This window comes from Salvelinus fontinalis, chromosome 12 (assembly GCF_029448725.1).
Source record: "Salvelinus fontinalis isolate EN_2023a chromosome 12, ASM2944872v1, whole genome shotgun sequence".
In the NCBI taxonomy this organism is placed as follows: domain Eukaryota; kingdom Metazoa; phylum Chordata; class Actinopteri; order Salmoniformes; family Salmonidae; genus Salvelinus; species Salvelinus fontinalis.
This window is the reverse complement of record NC_074676.1, coordinates 19,833,991-19,858,238: the sequence shown is the minus strand read 5'-3', so window position 1 is coordinate 19,858,238 and position 24,248 is coordinate 19,833,991. Positions and strand designations below refer to the sequence as shown.

General features: G+C 43.8%; 1 protein-coding gene across 1 annotated transcript in view; it reads right to left on the bottom strand.

The window, feature by feature from the left end:
• The window catches only part of LOC129867701 (putative adenosylhomocysteinase 3), a 27,663-nt gene extending 3,603 nt beyond the window's left edge, over nt 1-24,060 (bottom strand). Inside the window, exons 1-10 of the mRNA XM_055941254.1 lie at nt 23,707-24,060; nt 7,438-7,543; nt 6,786-6,929; nt 6,301-6,401; nt 6,066-6,168; nt 5,785-5,879; nt 5,560-5,666; nt 405-521; nt 226-289; nt 21-104 (exon numbers count right to left, since the gene is read on the bottom strand). Coding sequence (XP_055797229.1) covers nt 21-104; nt 226-289; nt 405-521; nt 5,560-5,666; nt 5,785-5,879; nt 6,066-6,168; nt 6,301-6,401; nt 6,786-6,929; nt 7,438-7,543; nt 23,707-23,781 — 996 coding nt within the window. The 5' untranslated portion in view covers nt 23,782-24,060. The remainder of the gene's footprint in view (nt 1-20; nt 105-225; nt 290-404; nt 522-5,559; nt 5,667-5,784; nt 5,880-6,065; nt 6,169-6,300; nt 6,402-6,785; nt 6,930-7,437; nt 7,544-23,706) is intronic.
• Between the last annotated feature and the right edge of the window lie 188 nt (nt 24,061-24,248).

The window sequence follows — 24,248 nt, the reverse complement described above, 5'->3', positions numbered from 1 at the left end:
TGTGTGTTGTCATACCAGGCCTGCAGGGCACATATGGGGTCGACCTCTGTGATGTACACTATTGAGCCCATGGCCTTCAGAGCGGCAGAGCAACCTTTACCAACCTGGGAGAGGTGGTAGGAGAGGGTAGAAAGACAAACATTCATACACACAGATGGAGTAAACACATACATAGAGAGAACAATTTAGACCTTGGTGTTTAATAGGTGCTAATAAAATACTGACCTCTCCATAACCACACACCACAACCTGCTTTCCCCCAAACATCACATCTGTCAACCGTTTCAACCTAGGGGGAGATGGGAGGCCAAAGGTCACACACACAAAAAGTCAAAGGACACACAAACAAACACACACACACACACTCATGTTATTTCTGCATCTGTGTGTTTTAGTATATGTACCCGTCCAGTATGGACTCCCTGCAGCAGTAGAGGTTGTCAAACTTCTGTTTGGTGACTGAGTCATTGATGTTCATAGCAGGAACACACAGCCTCCCTGCCTTGGACAGCTGGTACAGCCTTGGGAAGAAGGGAAACACTGCTACCTTAGCACAACACATAGGCTGCGTCTAAAATAGCAACCTATTACCTATTGTTATGGATTAGGTAAGGTAGTTTAGACAGCACACTGCAGCTCACTACCACTTCCACACTCCATTCCCCAGGGGGCAGCAGCAACCTTGTCCAGCTGCTGAGACTGGTTGCTAAGGAGACAGGTGCTGCCCATTAAGACGGTCAATCAGTGTTTGACCGATCGAGAGCTCAAGAGTGACAGAGTTGACCCTTGACCAAGGTAAGGATGCTGTCTCCTTGGGCACATGCACACTTAACACCTAGGCACATATTTTTCACATAGATGCACACATTCATTTAGGTTACAGACCTTTTAACTAGGCCAAAACCCATAGACAAAGAGAGTGGCTAGTTATTGGGGTTATAACAAATGTTAACACATGTTTGCATTTGTGGTTGTAGTCCGGGTGGTTGTGAACCGTTAGGATTTGGTGGTGTGCATTTGTTAAGAACATTTGTAGCAGGTGTTTTTGTCAAGTTTGTGTCACGCTAGCATGCTAGGAGAGGTTTGCAGCAGTGTTAGTGTGAGTTTCAGTTTCCTGTCTAGCAAAATAGCTGATGGCTTTAGTCAACAGAAATGTTTGGTGTGGCTGCACCCACAAAGGTAACCAATCATTTGCAGTTGGTAGCTGTTAACTACTGTAAGGCTGATGAAGTGTTTTGCTTGTGGGACGGAATATTTTGTGTTGACTGTTTTGCTAGTGCTGTTGGCAGGATAAGATTTCCGAGTTTGGAGTCTGTGGCACATGCGTTTGTGTTAGTGCTAGGCTAGTGGTTAACTGTTGCTATGGTTTGTAGCTTTGGTAAATAAGGCAGTGTTAGTGTTAGGCTAGTGGCTAACTGTGGCTATGGTTTGTAGCTTTTGCCGTTGGTTCTGGTGGATAGCAGTCAGGAGGAAGAAGTCTGGAAATAGTGAGGCTAGAAGAGGAAATAGCACTCTTGAAAAAGCAGGTGAATGAAGGGCTGCATAGAGGGGAGAAGGTTTGTGTTTCCTGTCAGTCAGTCTTGTCACTAAACCAGTTTCCACCAGTGATTTGTTTTTTTTGTAACCCCAGTGAAAAGTCTCAGGGGGTGGAATCTCTCAAGGAGTTTTGTGGTATCCCCAGTTTGTGAAGTCACTCCAGTTCATCAGAGTGCTGATGACAAACCAGATAGGGAAGATGATGATTTATGTGGGGACTTGGAGGAAACATTCTTTGTCAAACTAGACTGGTTCCCAGGAAATAGTTCTCCCTAGTGCAACCTGGACTCAGGGGTAGACGTAACATTTTACTATGATATGTTGTGTTTTGTATCGCATGTATTAATTTGGGGATGTGCATCATCCATTTCATATTACATCTTACAAATTACAATTTGTATGATTTGTTAAGAATTTGAAGTTGTACAATATGTTACGAATTGCAATTTGTACAATAGAATTTGCTAAACGTATAATATGTTACAAATTTAAATTTGTTGTGGCTAATGTTAGCTGATTGGCTAGGTGGCTAACACTAATGTTAGCTAGGCTAGGGGTTAAGGTTAGGGGTTAGGTTAAAGGGTTAAGGTTATGGTTTTAGCTAACATGCTAAGTAGAGGCAAAGTAGCTAGGAAGTAGTAAGTAATTGTAAAGTTGCCCGTGATGAGATTCGAACACGCAACTTTTCTAAATGCTCACGTTATACGCCCACCCATGCATCATACTTTCATTTTGCCTTTGTTAACCTTCTGTCTTATGTAATCACTAAAATATCATACTAATTTACTATGCTACGTCTAGTCTATGAGACCAGACTGCCTAGAGAGAAAGGTGATTCTTGTATGTCTCTAGCTGAGACCTTCTGGGCAGAGATATGTGATGTAGTGTACCTTCTGCAGGATGAGGTTGATTCATGGGTCAATTTAGGGAGACATTCTTTGTTGGGTTGAGTGACAATGGGCAACTAGGTTATGTTGGTGGTCTGATAGTGGATTTGGTTCGCCCAAGTGATCTGTTAGATTCAGAGGTTGTCAGTGATTCTTTTGTTCCTTTAGCTGACATAATCTTTGCCAAAGTACTTGAGGTTGTGGTTCCTCCGCAGGCTGGCCATATGGTTGTTAGGGTGTCAGGTGTTGATTTAGCTGACACGTTTATTAATAAGCTGTGGGAGGGAGGAGATTCTTCCCAGTCACAAGGTGATGTTAGTGAGGATCCGCTGGAAGATCCGGTCTGGGTTTTGCTGGGTAACACTGCTGGGTTTTGTGACGAGAATCAGGAGCTTGAAGAAATTAGTTGAGTGGAAAAGCCAGATCCACCCGTGTTGTCACTTCCTGTTGTCGAGGAGAGGTTAGTTCCGGCATCATGTAGGCCAAGTGTCTCCTGTTACTTCCTCCACCTTAATTGAGGAGGATCTGGCTAACAGTTCCCCTCCAGTGAGTGCTTAGGGCTGGAGAAAAGAGGCGTTTGGGAACATGATGGTGTTCCTAGTGAGTTGGCTGAAGTTGTGGTTGATGTTTACTTGTCTCTAGTGGTGGTTGCTTCAAGTCTCTTATAGCTGGCTACATATCAGATGGAGCTTGTTGCTTGTGACCATGGGCCGAGTGAATGGAGTTGGTCTCAGTTTAGAACGAGATGGGTTATTGTCCCTTGGTTTGGTCAAGTCAGAGACTTTAGTCAGAAAGAAATTGTGTGATGGTTTTGTTTTTTGACTGGTTTCCGTTTGAGGGTTTCTGTAGTCAGGTTGTGGAACTGCAGCTCTAGTGTACATATTTTGTCTCTTCAGTTGAGGAAGTTTTATGGAAAATGAATAGAAAACAAAAGTATAAAAGTTCAGAATATTCTGGAAAATATAGTTTTTTTGGGGCTCTGGTCAAAACTAGTGCGCTATATAGGGAATAGGGTGTCAATTGGGGCACAGACATAGTGTAGCAGTCTAATTATGTCACAAGTGTTAGCTTCTTTCATTAAATGTATGTTGCATGAGCTGTACTTATTTACACAGGTGACTCACGTGACTCACACAAGTTGTAATGACGTAACATTGCAAAAATCAGAAATTCTGTCCAAAAATGATGCAGAAAAATTAATCCATGCATTTGTTACTTCTAGGTTAGACTACTGTAATGCTCTACTTTCTGGCTACCCGGATAAAGCACTAAATAAACTTCAGTTAGTGCTAAATACGGCTGCTAGAATCCTGACTAGAACCAAGAAATTTGATCATATTACTCCAGTGCTAGCTTCCCTACACTGGCTTCCTGTTAAGGCAAGGGCTGATTTCAAGGTTTTACTGTTAACCTATAAAGCGTTACATGGGCTTGCTCCTACCTATCTTTCCGAGTTGGTCCTGCCGTACATACCAATACGTACGCTACGGTCACAAGACGCAGGCCTCCTAATTGTCCCTAGCATTTCTAAGCAAACACCGGGAGGCAGGGCTTTCTCCTATAGATCTCCATTTTTATGGAACAGTCTGCCTACCCATGTGAGAGACGCAGACTCGGTCTCAACCTTTAAGTCTTTACTGAAGACTTATCTCTTCAGTAGGTCATATGATTGAGTGTAGTCTGGCCCAGGAGTGTGAAGGTGAACGGAAAGGCTCTGGAGCAACGAACCGCCCTTGCTGTCTCTGCCTGGCCGGTTCCCCTCTCTCCACTGGGATTCTCTGCCTCTAACCCTATTACAGGGGCTGAGTCACTGGCTTACTGGTGCTCTTTCATGTCGTCCCTGGGAGGGGTGCGTCACTTGAGTGGGTTGAGTTACTGACGTGATCTTCCTGTCTGGGATGGCGCCCCCCCTTGGTTTGTGCTGTGGTGGAGATCTTTGTTGGCTATACTCGGCCTTGTCTCAGGATTATAAATTGGTGGTTGAAGATATCCCTCTAGTGGTGCGGGGGCTGTGCTTTGGCAAAGTGGGTGGGGTTATATCATTCCTATTTGGCCCTGTCCGGGGGTATCTTCGGATGGGGCCACAGTGTCTCCTGACCGCTCCTGTCTCAGCCTCCAGTATTTATGCTGCAGTAGTTTGTGTCGGGGGGCTAGGGTCAGTTGGTTATACCTGGAGTACTTCTCCTGTCTTATCCGGTGTCCTGTGTGAATTTAAGTATGCTCTCTCTAATTCTCTCGTTCTCTCTTTCTTTCTCTCTCTCTGAGAACCTGAGCCCTAGGACCATACGTCATTACTACCGGGCATGATGACTCCTTCCTGTCCCCAGTCCGCCTGGCCTTGCTGCTATTCCAGTTTCAACTGTTCTGCCTGCGGTTACGGAACCCCTACCTGTCCCAGACCTGCTGTTTTCAACTCTTAATGATCGGCTATGAAAAGCCAACTGAGATTTATTCCTGATTATTATTTGACCATGCTTGTCATTTATGAACATTTTGAAAATCTTGGCTCTCTAATTTTCTCCTTCTCTCTTTCTTTCTCTCGGAGGACCTGAGCCCTGGGACCATACGTCGGGACTGCCGGGCATGGTGGCTCCTTGCTGTCCCCAGTCCGCCTGGCCTTGCTGCTGTTCCGGTTTCAGCTGTTCTGCCTGCGGTTATGGAACCACCACCTGTCCCAGACCTGTTGTTTTTCAACTCTTAATGATCGGCTATGAAAAGCCAACTGAAAATGATTCATGATTATTATTTGACCATGCTTGTCACTTATGGACATTTTTGAACTTCTTGGCATAGTTCTGTTATAATCTCCACCCGGCACAGCCAGAAGAGGACTAGCCACCCCTCATAGCCTGGTTCCTCTCTAGGTTTCTTCCTAGGTTTTGGCCTTTCTAGGGAGTTTTTCCTAGCCACCGTGCTTCTACACCTGCATTACTAGCTGTTTGGGGTTTTAGGCTGGGTTTCTGTACAGCACTTTGAGATATTAGCTGATGTACGAAGGGCTATATAAAATAAACTTGATTGATTGATGACTAAGTCAAACAATAGGCTTATCATACCTGAAAAATCCATTGTTTTAGATTGGCACATCTTCTAATCTATCTCACAACAATCAGAGACATGGGTGCTCCAATCCCACCTGTGTACTCCTGTGACGCTCTCCTCCACGATGCCCTTGATCATCTTGAATATGCTGGGGTATTTCTTATCGATCCAGTGGGTCAGGTCTCCCCCATCATCCAGGATCTGAGAAATACAGAGAATCCATCCATAACTGGATTAATCCGGATCATAGCTGTCTAATGTGAGAGCTAGGCCTATATTGTACCATATTAAGAGGGAGACATGTAGGCCTATACTGTACCATATTGGGCTGCCAGGCCTCCAGGCTAACACAGTGGTCAATACACCACCAGAAGTCATCCTCCGACTCCCCCTTCCACGCAAACACAGGGAAGCCTGAGAGAGAGAGACAGAATACAGGAGAGGGCAAAGGAGAGTTTATTGTATTTCTGTAGATTACTGAGTTTGAGAGATAATGAGGAAAAAAGGAGGGACTTGTAAAAAGTAAAGAGAGAGCTGAGAAGACAGTGGTGAGAAAAAGTGATGGCGGAGAGAGCAAGAGTAATACTGTGTGTCTCTCACCTTCCTCAGCCAGAGCTGCAGCTGCAGCGTTCTGGGTGGAGTAGATGTTACAGGCTGCCCAGCGACACTGAGCCCCCAACGCAGACAGAGTCTCCATCAACACCTACAGGAATGCATATGTGCACGCACGCACGCGGACACACGCAAATACACACAGTCCAATTTCAGTTTGCGTGTGTGTACTTGCGTGATTCAGTGTCTATTTGTGTGCGTGTGTGTGTGCATGCATACTCACGGCTGTGTGAGCGGTGATGTGAGTGCAGCCCACTACTTTAGCTCCAGCCAGTGGCTTCTCTCCCTCTGCTCTCTTTCTCAGGGCCATCAGAGCTGGCATCTCTACACAGAGAGATGAGGGAGAAGGAGTGGGAGGGAGGGACAGAGAGGGAGGGAAAGAAAGGGGAAAGAACTTGACACACCTTGAGTCATGTTCCTCCCTCTCTCTTACCTTACTTTTTAATACACACACTCTTAGAAAAAAAAGGTGCTATCTAGAACCTAAAAGGGTTCTTCAGCTGTCCCCAAAGGAGAACCCTTTGAAGAACCCTTTTTGATTCCAGGTAGATCCCTTTTGGTAGAAACCTTTCCACAGAGCGTTTTACATGGAACCTAAAAGAGTTCTACCTGGAACAAAAAAAGGTTTCTCCTATGGGGACAGCTGAAGAACCCCTTTTGAAACCATTTTTTTCTAAGAGCACACACACCTCTTCCATTCCCTCTCACCTTGCTCAGCGATCGCTATCTCCCTGCGTCCGAAGCTGGCCTGTCTGATGTTCTTGATGCAGAAGTCTTGATGTCCCTTAGAGCTCCTCTGCTGCCTGTCTCTAGGAGACGTCGCATCCTCTGAACTGTCTGTGTACAACGCAGCTAAGGATGTGTGTGTGTGTGCAAGCATGTGAGGGGTTGACAGAGTAACACCAGGCACAATGAAACAGTATGAGCAAGATAAACCATCTAGGGTTAACTGAAATCTACCATTGGACCAATAGTCAAATGGCAACAGGTTACAACTGTTATCAGCTAAAGTAGAGAAGCAAAATAAACCGTTATGTATACCTTCCAATGGATTGTAAATCTGGAAACAGCTCCAATACTATGAATCAGCTTTGCTGTGTTTGTCTGAGGTTTAAGTACGTGCTTTGTACAGTTGGGATTACTGCTCCCTCTCTGTCTGAGAACAGCTAACTAGACGAATAAGGAGTAAATTAAAGAGATAATTCATCTGAAGACTTTCTCTCAATGAAAGTTTGGCTGAGGGAGAAAGACTCAAAATGTATCTCACTGTAACAACCCACTGGGACAACAGCCAGACATGGGCTGCTATACACTTAGAGACAAAACACACCGTGCCGACGAAGCAGGTGTGTGTGTGTACCTGAGTTGTAGTTATCTGTGGAGGACTGGGAGAAAGAATGGGAGCGACGACCGGTCTTACTAAGACGTTTGTTAAAATCCTGCTTCTGATCAGCAAACTGGATTTGCTGTGGAGAAAGAGGGAGGGAGAGAATCACTTTTGAGACAAGCGAAACAAACCGGGTCAGACAGACACCAGGGTTACAGTACATCCACCGCTTTGTCCTAGGCATTATGTCAACTTTTTATCTCCACATAAGGAACAAAACACACAAAGGAGAGAGAAGATACAGGAAAGTTGGTGATCCTATCAAGAGGCTCACATCGTTCTCTCACTCTCATCATAGCTAACACTTGCACACCTTCTCCCTCTCCCTAACACACTCTCCATAACATGGTCACCCACTCTCATTCTCTTTCCCTTCTCCATGTTTCTCTCACTTTCCAAAGCTCCCTTTTTCTCTCCATCCCTCTGTCCCTCTCTCTGTCTCACCATCTATTGTGGTGGTTGGAAGGCAGGGCTGGTGGAAGGTGCCCACTTAGCCATGCCTAGTGTCTGCTCCCTCTGTCACAGTCTCAAATTTGATTTATACACATACACATGTTTAGCAGATGTTATTGCGGGTGTAGCGAAATGCTGGTGTTTCTAGCTCCAACAGTGCAGTAATATCTAACAAGTCACAACAGTATACACATAACCTAAAAGTAAAATAATAGTATTAAGGAACATTTCCTGGGCTAATAATGTAAGAAATAACGGACAAAAAAAACAAAATACTGCAAAGTTTCTTAGGAGCTAGAAGCAAAATCCACTCCTGTGTGCGGTGAGCACTCAGATAGAGACACACATAGAGGTACAGAAAAGCCCAATGTGTAACTTTAATCAGATATTTCAGTTATAAACCATTTGTATGTACTGTATTGTAGCCTACATGTATTTGTAGTGCATGGCTTCCTTGTCTGAGCAGCTGAACTGAGGCATTGGATGGTTCCCCTGCTCTGCCACACGAGGACAGTGTTTCCACTGGTAGGGTCTGCAGTTCTCATTTGTCCATCAACGAACTCACACATGGCACCACCTTCACATTAACCTTCTCCATGACAAAACAGCCCCAAGCCTGAACAGCCCCTAGCCCCTTCCACTAGATCCTTACAGCTTGTGTTTACAGCTTGTGTTTTGTTAAAAAGCTGTCCTATGTGATCCCTTCAGGTGTGAATGCATCAGCAGGGTAGAGCCTTGGAGGGAGGGAATGGGATTCGGAGGTAGAACACTACACACTGTAGAAAGACTGTACAACTTACTGATAACCTGTACCAACCTGACCCCGGCTGTTGAAAGAGACTACAAACTCAATCACTCACTTGTTTACATTGAACAGAAAGATATATACTGTAGGTAAATTCAGCCTGCCCTTAAAGATCTAATGCAGCCGTTTTTAATCTCGATATCAAATCATTTCTTGGTAACATTTAAGTATCTTACTGTGATTTGCTTTTAATGAAATAAACAAAAATAGCTTCTTAGCAAAGAGCAATTTCTCAAGAGCAATTTTGTCTTCACTATTATTCTACATACATTGTAGAATGATAGTGAAGACATCAAAACTATGAAACAACACATATAGAATCATGTAGGAACCCAAAAAGTATTATGCAAAGAAAAATATTTTTTAGCTTCTTCAAAGTAGCCACCCTTCGCCTCAATGACAGCTTTGCACACTCTTGGCATTCTCTCAACCAGCTTCATGAGGAATACTTTTCCAACAGTCTTGAAGGAGTTCCCACATACGCTGAGCACTTGTTGGCTGCTTTTCTTTCACTCTGCGGTGGAACTCATCCCAAACCATCTCAATTGGGTTGAGGTCGGGTGATTGTGGAGTCCAGGTCATCTGATGCAGCACTCCACCACTCTCCTTCTTGGTCAAATAGCCCTGAACACAGCCCGGAGGTGTGTTTTGGGTTATTGTCCTGTTGAAAAACAAAACAAATGGTAGTCCCACTAAGCACAAACCAGATGGGATGGTGTATCGCTGCAGAATGCTATGATAGCCTTGCTGGTTAAGTGTGCCTTGAATTCTAAATAAATCACAGACAGTGTTACCAGCAAAGCACCCCCACACCATCACACCACCTCCTCTATGCTTCATGGGAACCACACATGCAGAGATCATCTGTTCACCTACTCTGCGTCTCACAAAGACACAGATCATCTGTTCACCTACTCTGCGTCTCACAAAGACACAGCGGTTGAAACCAAAAATCTCAAATTTGTAATGTACATTGCTTGTGTTTCTTTACCCAAGCATGTCTATTTTTCTTATTGGTGTCCATTAGTAGTGGTTTCTTAGCAGCAATTCGACCACGATGGCCTGATTCACGCAGCCTCCTCTGGTCAAATGATATTGAGATGTCTGTTACTTGAACTCTGTGAAGCATTTATTTGGGCTGCAATCTGAGGTGCAGTTAACTCTAATTACCTTATCCTCTGCAGCAGAGGTAACTCTGGATCTTCCTTTCCTGTGGCGGTCCTCATGTGAGAGCCAGTTTCATCATAGCCTCTTGATGGTTTTTGTGACTGCACTTGAAGAAACTTTTAAAGGTCTTGAAATGTTCCGTATTGACTGACCTTCATGTCTTAAAGTAATGATGGACTGTCATTTCTCTATGCTCATTTGAGCTGTTTTTACCATAAAATGGACTTGGTCTTTTACCAAGTAGGGCTATCTTCTGTATACCACCCCTACCTTGTCACAACACAACTCATTGGCTCAAACGCATTAAGCAGGAAAGAAAGAAATTCCACATTCACTTTTAACTGTCACGTTGCTCCCGCCACGTCTGCTCTTGCCTGGCGCTTGAGGGCGCCGGGCTGCCCTGCATCACGCACTCCTATCATCCATTACGCGCACCTGCCTTTGCTCGTCATGGGCATCAGGTCGCAATTGTAAATGAGAACGTGTTCTCAATTTGCCTACCTGGTTAAATAAAGGTGAAATTTAAAAAAAAAAAAAAAAAATCAGCAATATTAGACTCACCTGGACTCACTCATCACCTGTTATTACCTCCCCTATATTTGTCAGTTCCCCAGCTCTGTTTCCCGCTTCTGCATTGATTGTTTTTTGTCTGTGTTTACTCGTATGCTGACGCTGTTCCTGTCTCGTTCCATGTCCGTTCCTTATTAAATGTTTGACTCCCCGTACCTGCTTCGTCTCTCCAGCGTCATCCCACGTGACATTAACAAGGCACACCTGTTAATTGAAATTCATTCCAGGTGACTACCTCATGAAGCTGGTTGAGAGAATGCTAAGAGTGTGCAAGCTGTCATCAAGGCAAAGTGTGGCTACTTTGAAGAATCTCAAATTTGTTAAACACTTTTTTGGTTACTACATGATTTCATATATGTTAGTTACTATTTAATAGTTTATTTTTTAAACTGCATTGTTGGGAAAGGTTTGTAAGCAAGCATTTCACTCTATTCTGCACCAGTTGTATTTGGTGCATGTGATAAATCAAATGTAATTTGATTTTGATAAGGAAATAATACTGACTTTTACAGTAACAGTTTCATCGGCTGTACAATATGATACAAAACATAGGAAACCATAGTTTTGACTGCACTGGGCTTTTAAAGTAGAACTGACAGCATTTTAGCAACATGAACTCTTATTCAAATCTGTTCATACACACCACTAGGAAATTTCTGAGAAGCGAACACTTAAATATGGTCGTTTTCATACTTTCATTGAATGTTTGGGAATGACAGAGTAAGGCATCTGTGAAAATTCTAAAGCAATATGGAGTGCGAAAGTGGCCGTGCGTTTGAACAATTAAGGGTGCTTTCACATATAGTTCTCTTAAAAAGAACCAATCTCAGTCCTCTTTAATAAAGTGAAATAACACATTTTTCTTTGTATTCACATTGCACTTGCCTTTGAATGACGACTCAACTCTTTTGCCAGTTCACTTCACATCACCTATTTTGTGGTCATCTTCCTCTTTGAGTTCACATTGCTATGTTTAGAAAGTAACCAATATCTAATTCCAACATTCACTCAATGCACACAGTTTTTTTTACAAAGTTCAGGACAAGCCATTCCATCAGAACGTGTTATCGAGAAGCTAGATATACCTACTTATATTTTGGAAGCTAATAGATTGCATTTAGCTAAAAGATGAGACATAATAATTGTAATCAGAAGATACTATTAACATGTAAATATTATTGGTAACAGAATAAATAGCAGAAGAATAACTACAGATTAAATAATTCTGTAATTGAAAATTGTACACCCAATGTAGGCTACTGCCCCTTTAAGACCTAGAATAGATGTTATACCCCATGTTGTGATTCTCACCAAATATATGTTGTCTTCTCAAACTATTCAAACCGCACAATCGAATAAACAGCTGATGAAGCTCTCTTAGTCTGTAGATCACATATTGCAAACAAATAATCTAAACAAAAACTCCACACCCATTTGGGAATTTCTGTGCATCTATATCCAAAAACAGCACACATTTGTTTTCTGCGAACCTGCACATCATCCTCCTCTCTCTTTTGTGGCACCAATGTGAGGGGTTATTGCAGAGAAAACAGTGTTGCAGTAGTCTAGTGTGTGGTGCGGGAATGATGACAAGTGAACCTGGGGATCTTTGTGTTCACATTGCCCTAAAAAAGAGAACCGAATCGCGGAATTCAAGCAAACCGAACTCAAACCAACTCTCGAGATGGTCGAGGGGCCTGAGAACCTTTTGAGTGTTCACACTGCACAAAATATAAAGCGAAAAGCACTGAGTTCACAACAATTGGGACCAAGTGTGAAAACACCCTTATAGACACTGCAGTAAATAAAACCTAATAAAAATGTATCAGTCTTGTCCAGGACTGGACTACACAGACCAGTGCACCATAGCCAATCAGAGCTACAGTAGACCTACATGCAAATAAGCTATTTTCCACACTGACCTGCCATCATTCACTTTGAACTGGACTGTGTGTTTACAGGCAGTAGCAACAGCACTAATTTAGATCATTAGAGAGTATTATCCAAAATACACATGAATGGATTTCTGCAAATATGTGAATACCACGGGAGTCCTCTTACATTTGGAAACATTACAGGTCTATTTTTTTTAAATTACCATGAACAGGTAGGCTATCTCTCCCTCAGTTGTGTTTAAGATCAACAACTGTTAGCCAGAGCAAGATGAGCTAAAAATCTAACGAGGGAACAGTAATGTTAGATAAACCTTCCCAGACATTTTCAGCTTGTAGTTGCACTGATAAATGAGGGGAAATAGAAGCCTGCTCGCCCTGCTGCAGCCTGCCTGCCAATGTATGCTTGTCCCGACCCACGTTTTGACAACTGAATGGGAACTTGCCTGCCTTGCCCATTTGATCGATGCCAAATAGAGTACATTTGATTGACAATTAAGAGATAAACAGCTATCCAAAGTTAGCATAAGTTCAGCATAGTTAGCTAGCAAAAGGATTAGCATTTTTTTTGCTAGCTAACCAAATGACACCTGCATCTCTAGCTCTAAACTATATGGGGGGGGGGGGGGGGGGGGGGTTTGCCAACACCCACTTGTCCAATGACATGGCATTCTCCCAGCAGCTAGTTAGTTAGTGTAAAGACTGTCGCTTTCCTCATCCTCGGATGAGGTGAGGAGAGAAGGATCTTCTGACCAAAATGCGGGTTCAAGGAAATATGCCATCTTTATTTTTAATACGAAAACTGATGACACGAAAACAAACACTTTCAAAACTTACAAAATAACAAAAACGACGTAGAACGGAACCTGAACATAAACTCACATAACAAACGTAAACTCACGGACAGGAACGTTACATCGAAACACACGAACAGCCAAACAGTCCCGTAAGTGAAAACACATCGAACACAACGACGAAAGACATCACAGGAGACAATCACCCACAAACAAACAGTGAGAATGCCCTACCTAAATATGACTCTTAATTAGAGGCAAACGCAAACCACCTGCCTCTAATCAAGAGCCATACCAGGCAAACAAAACCAACATAGAAACAGATAACATAGACTGCCCACCCAAAACACAAGCCCTGACCATAAACACATAAAAACAACATAAAACAGGTCAGGACTGTTACAGTACCCCCCCCCTCAAGATGCGCACGCCGGGCGCACCAGCACAAAGTCCAGGGGAGGGTCCGGGTGGGCAGTTGACCACGGTGGTGGTTCCGGCTCAGGACGCTGTCCCCATACCACCATAGTCACTCCCCTCTTCTGTCTACCCCTTCTAATGACCACCCTAACACTACCCTCCCCTAAATAAACGGCCAGCACCGGAACAAGGGGCAGCACCGGAACAAGGGGCAGCACCGGGACAAGGGGCAGCACCGGGACAAGGGGCAGCACCGGGACAAGGGGCAGCACCGGGACAAGGGGCAGCACCGGGACAAGGGGCAGCACCGGGACAAGGGGCAGCACCGGGACAAGGGGCAGCACCGGGACAAGGGGCAGCACCGGGACAAGGGGCAGCACCGGGACAAGGGGCAGCACCGGGACAAGGGGCAGCACCGGGACAAGGGGCAGCACCGGGACAAGGGGCAGCACCGGGACAAGGGGCAACACCGGGACAAGGGGCAGCACCGGGACAAGGGGCAACACCGGGACAAGGGGCAGATCCCGGCTGAAGGACTCTGGCAGGTCCTGTTTGGACGGCTCTGGCAGGTCCTGGCTGGACGGCTCTGGCAGGTCCATGCAGGCTGACGGCTCTCGACACTCATGGCAGACTGACGGCTCTCTACGCTCATGGCAGGCTGACGGCTCTCGACGCTCATGGCAGGCTGACGGCTCTCGACGCTCATGGCAGGCTGACGGCTCTCGACGCTCATGGCAGGCTGACGGCTCTCGACGCTCATGGCAGGCTGACGGCTCTGGCTGCTCATGGCTCTCTGACGGCTCTGGCTGCTCATGGCTCTCTGACGGCTCTGGCTGCTCATGGCTCTGACGGCTCTGGCTGCTCATGGCTCGCTGGCGGCTCTGGCAGATCCTGTCTGGTTGGCGGCTCTGGCAGATCCTGTCTGGTTGGCGGCTCTGGCAGATCCTGTCTGGTTGGCGGCTCTGGCAGATCCTGTCTGGCTGACGGCTCTAGCGGCTCCTGTCTGGCTGACGGCTCTAGCGGCTCCTGTCTGGCTGACGGCTCTAGCGGCTCCTGTCTGGCTGACGGCTCTAGCGGCTCCTGTCTGGCTGACGGCTCTAGCGGCTCCTGTCTGGCGGATGGCTCTGTAGGCTCATGGCAGACGGGCGGCTTTGCAGGCTCATGGCAGACGGGCGGCTTTGCAGGCTCATGGCAGACGGATGGCTCAGACGGCGCTGGGGAGACGGATGGCTCAGACGGCGCTGGAGAGACGGATGGCTCAGATGGCGCTGGGGAGACGGATGGCGCTGGGGAGACGGATGGCTCAGATGGCGCTGGGGAGACGGATGGCTCAGATGGCGCTGGGGAGACGGATGGCTCTGTAGGGAGGAGAAGGAGAGACAGCCTGGTGCGTGGTCTAGGCACCGGCTGCGCTGGAGAGGAGGAAACAGCAGGAGAGAGAACCCGGAGAGACAGCCTGGTACGGGGGGCTGCCACCGGAGGACTGGTACATGGAGGTGGCACCGGGTCTACCGGACCGTGAAGGAGGACACGTGCTCTTGAGCACCGAGCCTCCCCAACCCTACCAGGTTGAATGAACCCCGTAGCCCTGCCAGTGCGGCGAGGTGGAATAGCCCGCACTGGGCTATGCAGGCGAACCGGGGACACCACCTGTAAGGCTGGTGCCATGTACACCGGCCCGAGGAGACGTACTGGAGACCAGCTACGTTGGGCCGGCTTCATGGCACCCGGCTCGATGCCCAACCTAGCCCTCCCAGTGCGGCAAGGTGGAATAGCCCGCACTGGGCTAAGCACGCGTACTGGGGACACCGTGCGCTTTACCGCATAACACGGTGTCTTACCAGTACGACGCCTTCTACCTCCACGGTAAGCACGGGGAGTTTGCTCGGGTATCTTACCCGGCTTTGCCACACTCCTCGTGTGCCCCCCCCCAAGAAATTTTTTGGTCTTACTCACGGGCTCCCAACCGCGTCGTCGCGCTGCCTCCTCATACCAGCGCCGCTCAGCCTTCGCTGCTTCCAATTCCTCCTTTGGACGGCGATATTCCCCTGGTTGAGCCCAAGGTCCTCTACCGTCCAAGATCTCCTCCCAAGTCCAGAAGTTCCTGTTGCTCCGTCGAGCATTCCCATACCGCTTGGTCACATTTTGTTGGTGGGTGATTCTGTAAAGACTGTCGCTTTCCTCATCCTCGGATGAGGTGAGGAGAGAAGGATCTTCTGACCAAAATGCGGGTTCAAGGAAATATGCCATCTTTATTTTTAATACGAAAACTGATGACACGAAAACAAACACTTTCAAAACTTACAAAATAACAAAAACGACGTAGAACGGAACCTGAACATAAACTCACATAACAAACGTAAACTCACGGACAGGAACGTTACATCGAAACACACGAACAGCCAAACAGTCCCGTAAGTGAAAACACATCGAACACAACGACGAAAGACATCACAGGAGACAATCACCCACAAACAAACAGTGAGAATGCCCTACCTAAATATGACTCTTAATTAGAGGCAAACGCAAACCACCTGCCTCTAATCAAGAGCCATACCAGGCAAACAAAACCAACATAGAAACAGATAACATAGACTGCCCACCCAAAACACATGCCCTGACCATAAACACATAAAAACAACATAAAACAGGTCAGGACTGTTACAGTTAGGCTCTGTGTTTTTAGCTTGCTAAATAAATGGCTACATAAATAGATAAGCTAGCCCATTCCACATTATGACTGACTTGAGGATAATGCCCTTGCTAGTTTGATTGTATTGACAGTCCCAGCCTTAGTTACATTTTGTACAGTTTGTACAATTTTTGTCCAAAATATTGTGTCATTGGAACTGAAAACAGTGCATCCAAGATGGCTGGAGGCAGTAAACAATGTACCAGGCCAGTTGTGATTTACGACCCGAGAGCAATATTTATTGGACTACCAAGAATTTTATTGGTGAATTAGCTATATTAGTCAAATATTGATAGTTACCATCTATTCTGCCAACAATGCCTTACTCTACATCATTTTTTTTTTAAAGTTGGTTTTGTAGCATAAACTGGGAATTTGACATTCTGTTTCATATCTGCAAAGTAGATATAAAGCTGTCCGTTCCACTTTAAGGGATAATCTGAGCTACTGTGATTAAAGGGATAGTGCAACAGTTTGGCAATTAAGAACTTTTTTATACTTACCAAGAGTCAGATGAACTTATGGATACCACAACATGCTAGCTGTTCCTGTAGACTTCCAGTATTGCGCTAACGCTAGTTAGCGATGGCTCCAGAAACTACCTTCAAATTCCTCAAAACTGCATTCAGAGACATAAAAATGGTATTCATGAGTTCATCTGACTGTGTAAATAATAAAAAGGGCTTGATTGTCAAAATGTAGCACTTTCCCTTTAAAGATAGACATGAAGATGAAATGCTGCTCATAATATCTCGTAAATACCAGCATACCACTGGGAAAAATCCACATTACTAGTAGGAAACTCGTCTATCATCTCTGAGCGTCCGACTTCTCCAACATGCTGAACTCTGACGTCAAATACTAAGGAAATTACCTCTGTAACAGCATTTTCAGAAGTTATATGCAACAACCAAATATTATTTGTAAAAAACAATTTATTAATATGGTTAATCAACACCTATTTCTTTGAGCATCTGTACTTTAAGTTTATGGTTGATGCAGCTCGCTTGCCTGCCATTAGCCAATCGAATTTCTTAACAAGGTCAAAACAGGTGAACACACACAACTCGTTGCTCCCAGTTAATACGTTTCCCAGTTTCCCACATTTTAAAATATGGGTGAGTTGGGTAAGTTGAGAATTTTTTTTACATTCACCATCACTCTGTCAAGGGAAATATAGTATTATTTCGAAGAAAGAGATCTACATATATTTCAGGATGTTGTGTATCCCTGGGAATGATCAGGATTGATGTAAACATTATAGTTTTGAAAACATAGCTTGTCCAAAACAGTGGTCTCTTGGCACAATTTACCCCAGGTATGGGCCGCGGGACAGGGTAAGTTCAGCCGCCTACAAATTTCTGTACAGAATGAAATATTACCACTGTCTTTATTTCCCAAACACAATAAAATACAATCACTTTGTCGTTTTATAATTTTAAGCATCTTTTAACACAGGCTTAACACCTGACAAACATTTTTGTATTTTTTAAACACTTTTAACGTGCCCTGTTGTTACCTTCTATCCAAGCAATAATGCCTTGCATTACACCTGAGAAGAAAACACTTAAATTTCCTAAACTTTTCCCATGTCCATTGGTTAAATTTACCCCAAGACAAACATTTTTACTATATTAGCCCACACAGCTACAAGGATGCTCTTTCATGCTAGATTCAGGACTTCAAGCTTATAGAGACGTCAACTGATGTATAGAACAATCTTAAAATGTTGTACATGTTGTACACGGAAGACAAGATCAACATGCTTGTACAAACTTGTCTGTAATAGTATTGCAAACATAAGCAAGACGCAGACAGGCAGTCAAAATAGTGATTTAGTGTTATTTTCTCATCATCATTGCAAACATCGGCTAGTTATTGTTTCAGCAACTCTCGCTACACTATGGCAGCATAACTATGAAGATTGTCATCACACATAGTAGGCAGCCTAAAGCAGTAGTTGACAAATTATGTAATGATTTAATAGCACCATCTGTTTACCTTTCAGGCAGATTCAGCTTCAATAGGATTATCATTGAGAGCCAAAATAGCCAGGGATGGATTAATGTAGGGCTTACAGGGGCTCCTGGGCCCAAGCCCCCCAAGCCCCTTTTTTTTACTGCAACCGCCAACCACAGGAACCTGCTCTAAATAATCAAAATAAAAAATCATTAATGCAACTGTTTAATATCAAATTGTTTCGTGTTCTAAATAAAATGGTAAACACTTCATTGTGAGGCTAAATCTAAGGGCTGGACATGCTGATAAATGAAAAGCAAATTTTTGCTGGTGTCTCGGGACTGGTAGGGTTTTAAGCATTCCAAAAAAAACCAATCTAAAACAAAAAATTAAAATGGCTTTCGGTTAGCATGCTACTTGGTTAGCATGCTACTGTCGATATTTACGGCAGTTAAACATGACAAACTGAACAAAGTATGTACAGTTGAAATCGGAAGTTTACATACACCTTAGCCAAATACATTTAAACTCAGTTTTTCACAATTCTTGACATTTAATCCTAGTAAAAATTCCCTGTCTTAGGTCAGTTAGGATCACCGCTTTATTTTAAGAACGTGAAATGTCAGAATAATAGTAGAGAGAATGATTTATTTCAGCTTTTATTTCTTTCATCACATTCCCAGTGGGTCAGAAGTTTACATACACTCAATTAGTACTTGGTAGCATTGCCTTTAAATTTTTTAACTTGGGTCAAACATTTCAGGTAGCCTTCCACAAGCTTCCCACAATAAGTTGTGTGAATTTTGGCCCATTCCTCCTGACAGAGCTGGTGTAACTGAGTCAGGTTTGTAGGCCTCCGTGCTCACACATGCTTTTTCAGTTTTGCCCACACATTTTCTATAGGATTCAGGTCAGGGCTTTGTGATGGCCAGTCCAATACCTTGACTTTGTTGTCCTTAAGCCATTTTGCCACAACTTTGGAAGTATGCATTGTCCCTTTGGAAGACCCATTTGCGACCAAGCTTTAACTTCCTGACTGATATCTTGAGATGTCGCTTCAATATATCCACATATTTTCCTCCCTCATGATGCCATCTATTTTGTGAAGTGCACCAGGCCCTCCTGCAGCAAAGCACCCCCACAACATGATGCTGCCACCCCCGTGCTTCACGGTTGGGATGGTGTTCTTCGGCTTGCAAGCGTCCCCCTTTTCCCTCCAAATATAACGATGGTCATTATGGCCAAACAGTTCTATTTTTGTTTCATCAGACCAGAGGACATTTCTCCAAAGAGTACAATCTTTGTCCCCATGTGCAGTTGCAAACTGAAGTCTGGATTTTTTATGACGGTTTTGGAACAGTGGCTTATCCTTGCTCAACGGCCTTTCAGGTTATGTCGACATAGGACTCGTTTTACTGTGGATATAGATATAGATTTGTATCTGTTTCCTCCAGCATCTTCACAAGGTCCTTTGCTGTTGTTCTGGGATTGATTTGCACTTTTCGCACCAAAGTACGTTCATCTCTAGGAGACAGAACGCGTCTCCTTCCTGAGCGATATTACGGCTGCGTGGTCCCATGGTGTTTATACTTGCGTACTATTGTTTGTACAGATGAACGTGGTACCTTCAGGCGTTTGGAAATTGATCCCAAGGATGAACCAGACCTATGTAGGTCTAAAAAAAAATATTTCTGATTTCTTTTGATTTTCCCATGATGTCAAGCAAAGAGGCACTGAGTTTGAAGGTAGGCCTTGAAATACATCCACAGGTACACCTCCAATTGACTCAAATGATGTCAATTAGCCTATTAGAAGCTTCTAAAGCCATGACATCATTTTCTGGAATTTTCCAAGCTGTTTAAAGGCACAGTCAACTTAGTGTATGTAAACTTCTGACCCACTGGAATTGTGATACAGTGAATTATAAGGGAAATAATCTGTCTGTAAACAATTGTTGGAAATATTCAGTGTCATGCACAAAGTAGATGTCCTAACCGACTTGCCAAAACTATAGTTTGTTAACACGAAATTTGTGGAGTGGTTGAAAAACGAGTTTTAATGACTCCAACCTAAGTGTATGTAAACTTCAACTGTATGTGCAGTATGTATGTATCAACTCCCATGTGAAATGTTGGCCATTCATGTCTCATCTTTCTTCACGACAATATTTATCATGATTCAATAATATATACATACGGTGTTCAGTTTGTCGTTTTTAGTCCTTAATAAGAGTCTATTCATGCACCAATCTAAGTTTAAAAAAAATGTAAATGTCAGTTGCGTCCAGTGGTGATTTTAGCATATAAACAATCTGCTAACAAACTGTTAGGGCCTACATAAAAGCAGTCCCAACACCTTACCACTGCTACACCTGGCTATCAGCGGAGCCTTGTCTGGCAGCGAAACAATTATATCAGCCTCATTTACTGCCTTTTAAAAAAACATTGCTGATATGGCTGACTTGCTTAAATAAATGTGGTTTCTATTGACAATTGAGATGTACAAACTAATTTCGATTAAGACATTAAGGAGCAAGCTAGGACTGACGTAGTCAATATAACTATTTGTCCAGCACTTTTGAAATGTACAGTGACAGAATTCAGAACATGGATCATTCTTACAGTATTCTCCTTGTACACCAACTTAGAACCATAAGATAAATTAAGGGGGCATATAAGCAGACAATGAAAGATCTTACAATATTCGATGATGACATTTCTCTAAAACAGGCTGGCTATAGGCTACATGTGCACCACCAAATCAGAACAGTCGGCAATATTATGAGGGGAAAAGTGATCAAATTATTAGGGTGAGGCACATGGGCTACTAACAGCTTACTCACAACATACACTTATGTATACTGTCTGTAGCTAAGAAAGTAATACTATCTCCCTGGCATATTACATCATTTATACAGCAGCATACAAGACATTGTTGGACACACCTTGTTGTACAGTGCTCAATTGAACAGGAAGGTGGTGCGGCGGTCCTCTGTGGGACAATTTTATCAACAAATTTACATCAAAGTTTCTGGATTTATGGTGCTTTCAAGACAACTGGGATCTCTGGAAAAAACAAGGTTGAATCATGATGTCATCAGTGATCTTCAGGTCAAAGCTCTAGAAAGGCCGTGTTCCCGACTTGCAATTCCGAGTTGGATGACCATTCAAAATGTATTTTTTTAGTCGGAGCTCGTTTTTTTCCATGTTCCCAGTTTTTGTGAACTCACTGAAGTCAGATTTCTCAGTTCCAAAATTTCCAGTTGTTTTGAGCTTTGCAGAAGTCACGCTGGATTGACAGCATGGCCAATGTTCAATGTTTATCCTTTTTAGCTTGGAAAAGAGATCCTTAAACCCAGACTTGGGACCCCACACCCACTCCACTGAATAGAAGGCTAGTGATTACTTTGTAATACTTGCAGTTAGCCACTGATTACTTCCAAACCACTCATTGCTGAATTTGCAATTTCCAACTTGTTGTGTAATGTTTATGTCCAATGGCCGATGAGCACCGATACATTTCATCTATAATTTCTCTTCATTTGACAAGGATTAAAAAGGATTTGCCAGTAGATTGTCAACATTGTCATTTTATCTGTGGCCAATGACCTTGAGCCTTCTTTGATGGGCACTTCTAATGTAACTATGGCAGCATCCAAGGGCTTGAACTTTCGAGCTTTACCCTTTGCGGTGACCCCAGAAGTGACAGAACACTGAGTCAATGACATACCAACCCCTATGCTCTGTATTTTCCCCTGGCTGCCCTACCTCCACAGCACTGAGCTAGGCTGAAACACCTACATTTTGGAGCTGCCTTACTCAAGAAAACAAAAAGAGACCAAGTTTGTATACGGCTTTATTAACTCAATGATTATTATTTGATTTTTTTTTTTTACATTGTTTGCAAACTGATATGTGACACATAATATTGACAAAATAACATACAAGACAGGCAACAACTACAAAAGTATACTGTGTGTATATTATATATACATATATTTTAGGGGGGGCTAAACAGGTGGGGGCCGCACCTGCCCTGAGTGACGGGTTGTCACTGGCTGCGTCTCAATCCACCGCATCCACGTATGTCGGCCTGCCGCATCTGAGGTGTTAGGTGGCCGAGCTACAGCAGTGTTTGTCTAACCATGATTCATCCCGAAAATCGGTCTTCTCACGAAAACATCTATAGAATACAACCCCCACAAGTGTCACGGGACTCATCTGAAGTCGATAATGCTGATGTGCCAACTTCTGTCTGAAGCGTCCGAACCGTTTGAGCTACACACTAATATATAAATGGAGACTCTCACAAACACGATGATATTTTCCGTTCTGCTCTACAACCCCCACAAGTGGCATGGGACTCGTCTGAAGGTAACCCATACAAACTAATGGAGGTATGCAGGTAGTTTCACGTCATCAAAAATAAAGGGCTAAATGTGTCCAAAAAAATGAACATTTCCTGAGTTTTCTTATATCTCCTAGATATAGAACCGACATTTCCAAACTTTATTCCTCATGATTTTTTTTTTGGCTGTCTTTTTTTGCCATTTTATGTAACAACGAATGCTTGTTCTTGTTACACATTTTTAAGTTTACAATAGCATCCCAACGCATCACATTGGTCAGTGCCACCCGGGATCCTTGGGACGTCCTTACCCAAAACCCTAACGTTAACCCTAACTTTAACCATAACCTTTACCTAACCTTAACCCTTAACCATTTTAAATTTCAACCTCAATGGGGTAGGGACGTCCCAAGGATTCCAGGTAAACATAGAATCACATGGTTTATCCATCTCTCTGTGACCACCAATAACTTCAAAGTTGATTACAAATACAAAGTTGTCAATGTTTTTCTTTACAACTGAGATGATGAATATGAAGTAGAAAAATGTACATTTACCTTTTAATAACGATTGTTTTTGGAAACATCTGGGAGATTTAACGATGCTCCTATGAAGGTTCTAACGATGAACTTAGCCTTAAGATGCTTTAGGGAAAATGGGCCCAGACCATTTAAAAAATGCTAGCTATTTCCTCATAGAGGATGACTCAATCCTCCTAAGGAGGATTAGCTGGCCAATCAGCGGTCTACTCGCATTAATACTTTTAAAGACCGGTATACGCCCACACCATTCCAACACAACATTTTTTTTTTAACACTTAGTTTTCCTTCCAAAACATGACAATAATTTCACACATATTGTAATTCATTATAGGTAATATTTCAAAGAAAATTGGAAACACTGGACAGTTAAAAAAAATTGTCACTTGTTCAAATGTTGTGTACAGCACTCCCTTAAAAATATAACACACCTGAACTCCCTAAATCATATAATTGAGCCAATGTGATCCTGTCATTTTGGCATAAGCAAGACTTTAAGTGTTCCAAAGAGCACCACTATCCCACAGAAAGGCAGAAGAAGAGAGACCAGGGGAGGATACAGATGGACTGAACTAGAGATAGCAAAGAGAAACTAGAACAGAGATACCTTGATACAGATGGACTGAACTGCCTCCTCTTCCTTGGTTTTGTTCAGGTTGAACATGCTGTACACTTTCTTCATGCTGTCAGGTTCACCTCATTATGTGAACACCTTCCACCACACGCAGAAAGACTGTATTTAACCGTGGACTGACCGTGCTCGACCGTGACCTGACCGTGTTTGATGAGAAGGTTCAGGGACTAAAGGCTGGCTAAGCTAACACAGTGAGAGGAGCCACACCTTCAGCTCTCAGGCCCAGGTTCCAGGTGAGAGGAGAGACAGAAGAAAGAAAAAGATGAGGAGCCAGAGACAGGAGGAGGAGAGTGGGCCAAAGAAGAAGTGAGCCTTTGTGAGCTGAGAGAAGACGAGCGGAGCAGTTTCCAGGATGAACAACTGAGAAAGGAGGGAGCGAAAGAGGGGAGGGATGGAGGGCAGGAGTACATAAAGAACCACTTGAGGCCTCTAATGAATATGAATGACGTTTGGAGTGCGCTTTGATTCCCAAGGGTAAACAATACAAACGCAGAGGTGTGTGAGTCTGTGAGAAT